General features: G+C 42.4%; 1 protein-coding gene across 1 annotated transcript in view; it reads right to left on the bottom strand.

Annotated features, from left to right (window-relative positions):
• Nucleotides 1-10,050, bottom strand: part of TRPM1 (transient receptor potential cation channel subfamily M member 1) — a 103,993-nt gene that overhangs the window by 7,037 nt on the left and 86,906 nt on the right. Inside the window, exon 27 of the mRNA XM_007456426.1 lies at nt 9,654-9,786. Coding sequence (XP_007456488.1) covers nt 9,654-9,786 — 133 coding nt within the window. The remainder of the gene's footprint in view (nt 1-9,653; nt 9,787-10,050) is intronic.

Below are 10,050 nucleotides of genomic sequence, written 5' to 3'. Positions count from 1 at the left end.
AAATGTGTGTGTGTGTGTGTATATATATATATATATATATATATATATATACATACATACATATATATATATATATATATATATATATCTGAGTCTCTTTGCTGTACAGCAGAAATTAACACAACATTGTAAATCAATTAGACTTCAATAAAAAAAAAAAAAAGAAACTACCAGACCATTTTTCAGAATTTTATATTCCCACGAGCAGTATATGTGTACCAGTGTCCTTTTGGGCACTTGGTATTACTGATATTTAAAAATTTTAGCTACTGTAATATGTGTGTAGAATTATCTCATCGTAGTTTTAACTTGCATTTCACTAATAACTAATAATGTTGAACATCGATTCATATACTTATTTGCCAAACTTATGTTTTCCCCGGTGTGTCTCTTCTAACCTTTGGCCCATTTTTCATCGGGTCACTTCCCCCTTATTATTGTTTTGAGAGTTCTTTAGATATTCTGTACCCAAGTCCTACAGCAAATGTATGATTTGCATATGTTTTCTCCCAGTCTGTACCTTGTTTCCCATTGTTCTAGCAGTGTCTTTTGTAGAGTGAAAGATTTTTATTTTGATGAAATCCAGTTTATCATTTTTTATCTTTTATGGATGCTTTCTGTGGGCTGTGATTTCAGTTTCAGTTTAGTTTCAAAACCTTTTCAGTGCAAGTACTCCCCGAACTCTAGGTGCTGAACAGGTATAGAATGACGTGACCATATGAGTAGGGGTGGTTACAAATCTTCAAATATTTTTTATCCATATCTCAGTACATCTAGCACCTAGGGGTTTTGATTTTGAATCTTATACCACTAAACATGAAAGGAGTTTAACTAAAATGCATTTTTGTTAAGGCACTGTGAATAATGTTTTCCATTCCATTCAAATAATAGGCACAACAATCTATACATTTATGGAACTTCTGTAGTGACTTCCAAGAGAATATATGCCTAAGTAGGGAATAACTTTATTGGACTTTCATAGACTCTGATCTATTAAATATAATGTCCAAATTCACGTTCTTAAGGTAAGAGTCCTGTGTGTCTTTCCTAAGAACAGAACATAGATGTTGGGAGCTCTGTAGTAAGCCAGTTATTAAAACTTGTTTTATGTACAGTCATCTTTTCATGTGCAACGATCACCCTTTACCTGCAAGGCATCTCATCAATTACATGGGGACATTTCCTTAATGATAGAGTTAAAAGTTAACACAAAAACGTAATGTTAGTGGAGCAACAAGGTCCAGTTCATACTTGACGAAACCCATGTTTCAAGATCCCATGGTCGCCTATATTGAGTTTTAAGACTATTCCTACCCTGTCATTTTATTTCAGGTCTATAGGTCATAAAGTTGTCTCATCCTGTCCAAATTCTACATTCAGCTATTTTAATTTCCATCTGCTTCTTCATATGGGGCTGCCTTTTAAGTTTAGTAATTGTAGAGAGAACAGCCAGGGTAGAACCTGGTTGTGCTTACTTACGGAACTTTTATATGTGAAAGACTAAACAAAGAACAAGACTCAAGTCTTAAGTCTTCTGTCCTCATTCTTTTTAGTAAGCAAAAGTCTGAGTAGTTGCTGAAAGAATATTAAGCTCTCTGGGATTCTACCTCTATGCTGCATCATTTATACACAACAACATTGCCACACCTCAGACCTTCTTGATTTCTAGAATTCAGATCATCTAAATCATTAGCCTTTTCTGACTATGTTCTTTACTCTGGCCAGACTCGGGTCAGGCACTCAGTGAAGCTTTTATTGATATATCCTGGGTTGTCTCTCCCTTACTTCCAACATAGTAGTGACAATCCCTAAGCCTTCATCTATCACGACTAGGACTCCAGGGCTGGGCAGGAATAAATGGTGGCTGGAGGTGATGTAATATGTTTATGCTGCCATTTGCAAACCCTGACATCACCATGGTACCCGCAAGGTCCCATCAACCTTCCTTTCGCTGTGCCTCATGCATCACTCATTTTCTGCATCCTTGCCCTTGGGCTATAGTATGTCACGGTCACCTATGAGAGTCATGGAGCCACATTGACTTGGCCCAATACAAAGTCACAGCTGGGTTGCCATTATTCCCACCAGGCAATCTCTCAGCTAGCAACTTTCCTACTGTATTTTCCCTCAAGGTGAACTCAAATCCTCCTTACTGGCTTCAAGTCTGTAATGTTGCTGGGCGGGTTTCTTTCCACCATTCTTATTGCTTCTTCTTATGTGTCAGAATTTTCCATGACTGTAAAACTCCTGGCCTCTCTCCAGCATTTCATTTAATCTGTGTACTGGCTTACTTAAGTGGTTTACTTTCTAATTGTGATTTTCTCTTTTGTATAGATTCTTACTTCTTTTCTATTTAGAGAAGACCTTTCAATATTTCCTGTAGGACGGGTTTGACATTGCTGTATTCTTTTAGTTTTTGCTTGTCAGAGAAATTCTTTCTCTCTCCTTCTATTCTAAATGATGATCTTACTGGGTAGAGTATCCTAGGTTGCAGATTTTTCCCTTTCAGGACTTTGAATATATCTTGCCACTCCCTTCTGGCCTGCAATGTTTCTGCAGAGAAATAAGCTGATAGCCTTATGGGGTTTCCCTTGTAATTAACTCTTTGTTTTTCTCTTTCTGCCTTTAGAATCCTCTCTTTATCTTTAACTTTTGCCATTTTTATTATACTATGTCTTGGTGCAGGTCTGTTTGGGTTTATCTTGTTTGGGACCTTCTGTGCTTGCTTTCTGTATCTGGATATCTGTTTCCTTCTTTAGGTTTTGGAAGTTTTCAGCTATAATTTTTTTTATTTTTATTACACTTGTGGCTGTGGTTTATTGAAGTAAAAGGATAGAAATTAAAAGAGAGAAAAGGGAAAGATGTGTGGGGCATGATTTCCAGGAGAAACCAGGTGCAAGCTTCCAAAACTTCTTTCCCAGGGGAGTTGCGTGGATGTGCTTAATTCTCTGAGCAATGATTTGTGATAAGATGTGCAACCAGGGAACTAGAGGAGCTCACCTGAGCCTTGGTGTCCAGGGTTTTTACTGGGGATCAGTCATGTAGACATGCAGTGCCAGCATGATTTATCTCAGCTGTTCAAACTCCAGATCCCCAGGAAAAAATAGGCATTCACCATGAATCATATTGTTAGCATAAACTATTTGACCAAACTGATACTGCTTGGCCCAAGGCCTCAGGCATACAACACTCTTACCAGGCAGGGTATTCTTTTTTTATTTTTTGTGTTGTCACATGCACTTTAGTAAAGATGCATCAGTCAATCTGGCTACAGCTCAATCAGATCCATTTAACAAATGACAAAAATTAGTGTACTCAGAGTCACACACTTGCTTTGTGTAGAAGGAAGGGCCTGTTCACTAGAACACAGAATGCAATCCCTGACAAAATCAACATTAATACATGTGAGAGCCCATAATTACTTCAAATACATTTTCAATCCCCTTTTCTCTTTCTTCTCCTTCCAGGATCCCTATTATGTATAGATTGGCACGTTTTATATTATCCCATAGGTCTCTTATATTGCTTTCATTTTTTTTTTTTCATTTGGGTTTCATTTGGTCAATTGGGTGATTCAGTCTTTCATTTACTCTTTTTTTAAAAAATAAATTTATTTTTGGCTGTGTTGGGTCTTCATTGCTGCGCGCGGGCTTTCTCTAGTTGCGGTGAGTGGGGGCTACTGTTTGTTGCGGTGCATGGGCTTCTCATTGCGGTGGCTTCTCTTGTCGGGGAGCACGGGCTCTAGGTGTGCGGGCTTCAGTAGTTGTGGCTCATGGGCTTAGTTGCTCCGCAGCATGTGGGATTTTCCCAGACCACGGCTCGAACCTGTGTCCCCTGCATTGGCAGCGAATTCTTAACCACTGCGCCACCAGGTAAGTCCCTCATTTACTCTTGAGAGAATTAATTTTCTGGCTGGAGTTTGGGGACCAGGACATGAGTATGCCTCTCTCTCTCTCTTTGGGAGCCAGCTGCCTGCAGGAAGCGTGGATTCTCACTTTGTCTAGGTCGAACGGTAAGCTTAGCAGGGAAGAAGGGAGGCCTGCAGGCTGCTGGTGCTGCCTGTGACTGGGTGGGGACATCTACGTCTGCGGTGTGCATTTGGCAAGAACTGGACCACACCATCTAGCACAACATTTATTACTAATAAAGCTGAGATTTTAACCTCTGTCTGATTTCTGTGTCTTTCTCTAAATTGGCTTTCAGAGTCAGGTAAGGGACAAGATTGTCATTTACTAGGCGTGTCAAAACTCCACCACTTCATCCCACCCCTCCCCCATCATCCAAGCACCCTTGACTCTTTAATTTATAAGATTAAGGCATTCAGGTGAGCTCTTCCCCAACCTTCTCCATCCCTACGTGTGTGCCTTTGGACGGCTTTCTCTCCATCAGAGGAATCACCACCTCCTTTCTAAGACTGATCTTTCTTTCAGGTCTTTTTCTAATTACTGTCTTGTTTCTCTCCTTGTCTTTCTTGTCAGGGTCTTTCTTACCATAATCTTCTCTTCCTGGTCACTTGGGAAGAGGACGCCAAAGAAGATCTCAAGATCAACTGCTGATTTCCCATCAAGCCGACAGGAAACCCAAGACCTTAACCCAGATCCACAAATATGATAAGAAACCACTTAACCCAGACGGTTTTGGGGGAATCAGAACCTGCTATTATAGGTTTGGCTACTCTACGACCTATAGCTCCTTAAGTATAGGACCAACTGCATTTAAAATGTGTGATTTATGAGTTATATCCTGCATACTTTGAAATATCAGACATAGAAAATAAATTTATGTAAATGTTATAAAATATATGAAAGAGTAGAGGAGATAAGGAGAGCAATATACACCACACATTCCCAAACCTTACAATAATACACTTGTTATAATTAAATATTAAATTTGGTGCTAAGCTTCCTTTAAGCCATGAAAAAAGGTAAACACACTGGGTTACATAATTCTCATTGTTCGAGAAAAGGAAGCTGAATCTCTAACAAAGTTTTGTCAGAAAGGATTCTTTCCAACTCAATTGCTCTGGAACCTGTGGACCAGTGATGGGGATGCCAAAGCACAAAAAGAACGGTGTGTTCGACAGTGGGTTTGCGAGAGACACAGAGGTGGGCTTCAAGCTCCAATTGATAGGGATACTTGTTACCAGTTATTAAACTGGTGAGACGAGAATAGAATGTTTAGGTTGACCAGTTCTACCTTGGTCGTGCTGGGAAGTTATTTGTAAATGCTGTCCCCACACCAGCCCTCTTGCTTATCTGATATTATGTCTTTGGGCAAAGAGACAACATGTACCAACACCAACTCTTGTTATGATCTTACTGATCTGAAGGATCCTTCCTTTTACAGGGACCAGAATCATTTGCATACTGAGGTTGTTCCTCATTCCTAAGAGTAAAACCAAAGTTTTGAATCCAGAGGGAGCATCGTTGGTTTCGTATCTGATATTCCAGGAGGGAACTCATGGAGGACAGGACAGAAAGTTGCATTCAAATCAAGAGATAAACTTTGGAGTCATTCATTCATTCCAAAACATCAAGCTCCTGCTAACATGGCCATCTGCAGGCTCTGGGAACACCATGGTGAGTGGAATTTGTAGCTGGTCCCTGCCTTCATGGGGCTTAGACTCCAAGAGCCCTGACCTAGTCTACTAAGGTGTGAAGCGGTCAGGGAAGTTTGCCAGAAGGAATTGGCATTTGGGCAGAGTTCCAAAAGATGAGCAGGTGGAGGGAAGAGGATGTGCAAAGTCCCTGCGGCAGGAAGAAAGCAGTGGCTTTGAGGAGGTGGAAGAGGGGCAGCAAGACTGGAGGACTGAGCATGAGGGGCGGACAGTCCAGGGTGCGGCTGGACAGATGACAGGGCCTCATGGGCCCAGGAGCAGTGGGAGCCACTGAGGGGGCTTTTCAGGCGAGCTGGTGATGGGAGCTGTGGGGGTGGGTTAGAGTCTCTCTGGTGTAAAATGGACTGAAAGACCAGGACTGAATTCCGAGGACTGATTTCTGAGGGGAGAGCTGCAGGAACCCAAGTGAAAAATGATGCTGGCTTGTACTCAGGTGCTAAAGGTAGAGAAGGAAAGATGTGGGTAGACCATGATTTATACGTGAGAGGAAGTTATCGACTTGGGGATTGTTAGTGCAGAAGAGGGAGGACTCCAAATGCTTTGCCAGTGACTGTCTTGCTGAATGAGATGGCAGTGGTGCTATTCATGGAGCACAGGGGAGATGTTTTGGGAGGAAAAGCCTGAGGGCAGTGCCCTGAGACAGCTGAGTGGGCTGGTGGCTGGGGCTTTGGGTTAAATGCCCGGCTGCAACCAGTGCTGTGTTAGCTAAAAACTGAGTCACATGGTACATCTCTTCTTGAGGGACTGAATGTTGGAATTTACAAAATGTTGAAATTCTATAATAAAAATAAATGGTTAGTTTGGTAGAATTTTATATATACCTTTCCAAGCAATAGGGGAAAGCCATGAATTTGGTTCCTGAACCTAAGCCCTCAAAGCACCCTGCATGGAGGAGCACGACACGTGTGTAAACTTCTGGTGTGAACACGTTTGCAAATGACTGGCCCAGGTTTTGCAAGGTGCCCGGACCACAGGGAGGTCAGGAAGGGACAGACACCAATGGTGTTGATCACAGATGCTAACCCCTAACCAGACCCTGCCATCTGCATGGTGCTGAGGCCGGTCCCACTGAGAGAAGAACAGGAAAATCATCAAACGGCAAATGGTGACGCAGAAAATGAAAGCAACCAAATCTATAAGGAAGATTAAAGAAATGGCAGAAACATCTGAGTACTCAGAAATTTGATTTTAAAAGTAATCACTGATGGGAGGGATAAATTAAGTATTTGGGATTAACAGATACACATTATTATGTAGAGAATAGATAAGTGACAAGCACCTACTGTATAGCACAGGGAACTATATTCGACACCTTGTAATAACCTATGAGGAAAAAGAATCTGAAAAAGAATTTATATATATATATATACTCCAAAGCTGTCCTAACCACTGTGCTAGGTTGCCTTTTGTAAAGGAGAATCCATCTGTTAAATGATATTTGTACGTGTGTAATGTTTGTGGATTCCAAAGGTCTTAGAAAGCATCCTTCACACATTTGGAGGATCCATGTTATCCTTGGGGACCTGACTAGAAGTGGTTCGGGTCCCCTCATCCCGTGTATTCATTAGATTTTGCACAAAAACTTTTATCCCCTTTTAAACCTCAAGTTGTGATTGTCCCTGTGTACCTGCAAATCTCTCTGATGATGGTTTGATATGTGAGACATATAAGAAATGAAGGCATGTAAGCAAACTGAACACTTGTTCTCCAAAACTCTGAGAAAATGCATACACATTTACATAGGAAGCCATTGTTTTATGTGGCCCAGTTGATACCTTAAAAGAGTAGTTAACCGCGATGCATAGCTCTTTAAAAATGACGGCCATTCATGATCTCATTGAGATGAGTTTCTAAAAATCTGGCCTAGGGCAAAGACTAGTGGGAAAAGTTTAAGTGGAAGTGTGGAAAAAAAAAAAAAAAAAAAAAAAAAAAGCGACTACAGAAAAAGTAGATAAATTAGGAATTTGGGATTAACATATACACATTACTGTATATAAAACAGATAACCTACAAGAACCTACTTTACAGAACAGGGAACTCTACTCAATATTCTGTGATAACCTATATGGGAAAAGAATCTAAAAAAGAGTAGATATATGTATATGTATAACTGAATCACTTTGCTGTACACCTGAAACTAACACAACACTGTAAATCAACTATACCTCAATAAAAGAAAAGAAAAAAAAAGTCATCACTCGTGCCAACAGTTAGGTAGAAATAACTAATTTTTCCCATTCTCCCACCATCTCTTGCTCCCCAGAGGTCCTGGTTAAGGGTGAAGGAAAGCTCCCTTTTCTGGACCTCCTCTTTCTGTCTGTGGTGTTCACCTATGATTCAGCCAAGAAAGAGTCAACAAAGGGAACCGGAGGGGCAGGAATGTGCTCCCGTCACCCCCTGGGGAGCTCAGCCAAGGCAAACAGGAAGTAGCCTGTTTTTACCGCCCCGCGCACTTTCATTCCTCTTACGTGTGCTCGGAGCCCCAAGGGGAAAATGCAATTTGGTAGTGACCTGATAACCACATCCCTGGAGCCTTGGTCCAAAAAGGGTAAAAATCCAAACACTGCTCTGGGAAGGGAGAAGGGGAGGAGGCAGGGTGAAAGAGAATACCATTTCCACCCATGGTAAATTACGCCTGTGATTCCATTCAAGTTAATGTCTACCTAGAAAGTGGAAGTTAGGTTATCAAGATAGGGGCACCTTATCTTTCTCGTAATGAAATCATGATTATATCTTGAAAGGTTAGTAATTACCAGTAAAATAGCAAAGAAGTGTTCCAAAGTTTTATTGAAAATATACCTTATTAAGGCCGAAGGTTGGTGCAGATAACCTTTGAGTTTGGCTGGTAGGATTGCAAGTTGACTAGATCTAGGAGGGCGGGAGGGGTAGAGCTCTGCAGCTGCCAGGGGCATCATCCCTCCTGTGGGCTGAGGTGGAGGCACTGGCCTGAACACCCACCGCGAAGATTTCACAGTGTATCATGAATTCTGCTATAATTGCTGGGGCCCCTGATTGGGAAGTATGTGCTGAAATATTCTCTTGAAGTCCTACCATGTTTTTATGTTTCTTGATATACACACGTATATCAGACGATATACACGGTATCAGAAAACTGTAATGCTGAAGACTCCAGGATAGAATGATGCTCTGGAATCCCCTTAGGCATGTCTCCCTCGCCACGCTCATCCTTCTACATGCATTGTTGACTAAACTCTTTGGAACAACGTTTTATCAATTCTCATGCTCTTTAACAAGCTTCAGTTGCTTTTATGAAGTGATCAACGTTCTCAAAAATTATGATTCAAAAAATGTCTCTAGTGCGGGTTGATCGTTCCCGTCTACCTTTGCTGGTTGCTCTGCAGTTCGCAGCTGCAGGAAAAGGAATACTATAAAGTATGGAACACATGACCCTTTCTGTTCCTCCCTGACCTGCCCTCCTCTGCTCATTTACTCACTGCCCCATACAGGCAAGCCGTCCATTCCCCACGTAGTAAGCACTGACATCCTGATGATGCTGATCTGGCTGGGTACCCAAGACAGACGCCTCTGCCCCTCCTGTACGTCTGCTCCGTGAGGTTGGAAAGGTGTTGGGAAGGTGCAAGGAGAGCACAAGTCAGGATCAGGAGGTCAAGCTGGGGCCGACCACACTTGGCCAAGGCAACAACATATGTCAAGGGCGTGGAGAAACGTCCCCAGCAGTTACACAGCCCTGCACCTGACAGTTCTCTCCATGTATTGTATTGTAAAAGCGCCCATCAGGGTTTTGTTTGTTTTGGTTTGGTTTTGGCCTGGAATATTTGTGATAAATGTCATCATTCACTTCTATATACAATATATAACCATCGTTTGGAACTTTCACACTACTTTGGGGGGTGGGGAACACGTTCAAAAGCCAAAGTTGAGTCAACAGGAGAACTGGGAATGAATGTGTAAATGGACTTGGCATTCCCCTTAGACTGGACGGAGGAGCCGCATCCTTTGGCCCTGCGCCCCGCGCCGGCGCCCGTGCCCCGCGGTGGCCACGCCCCAGGCGCACCTCTCACAGGTGACGCGAATGCGCTCCTCGCTGGACGACTGCTGCTCGTCCTCCTTCTCCTGGAAATGCTCCCGGACACACTGCTCTTCGAACTCGTGCAGCCTCTTCAGCTCCTCGTCGCTGAGAAACAGCTCTGTGCAAAGGCAGAAGCGGTTGCCACGTGAGAAACCAGCCAGGCAGATGCACCCTTTCGAATTTCACAGCCCGCCTTTAACCAAGCTCCCGTCCCCATCCCCTGCAGGCAGCTCCCTGCTCCCGCCATATCACACAAAGACTCCTTGTAATATGCAGCAATCATACTGATATTTCTGCTGGAGCTAAATGGCTCACTTTTTAACACAAAAATCCAAATTACAGCTATTCGGAAAGCGAAACCAAGTATGATTTTCCGGAAAAC

Source organism: Lipotes vexillifer, unplaced genomic scaffold (genome assembly GCF_000442215.2).
Source record: "Lipotes vexillifer unplaced genomic scaffold, Lipotes_vexillifer_v1.1 scaffold1467, whole genome shotgun sequence".
In the NCBI taxonomy this organism is placed as follows: domain Eukaryota; kingdom Metazoa; phylum Chordata; class Mammalia; order Artiodactyla; family Lipotidae; genus Lipotes; species Lipotes vexillifer.
This window is presented reverse-complemented; position numbering and strand designations above follow the sequence as displayed.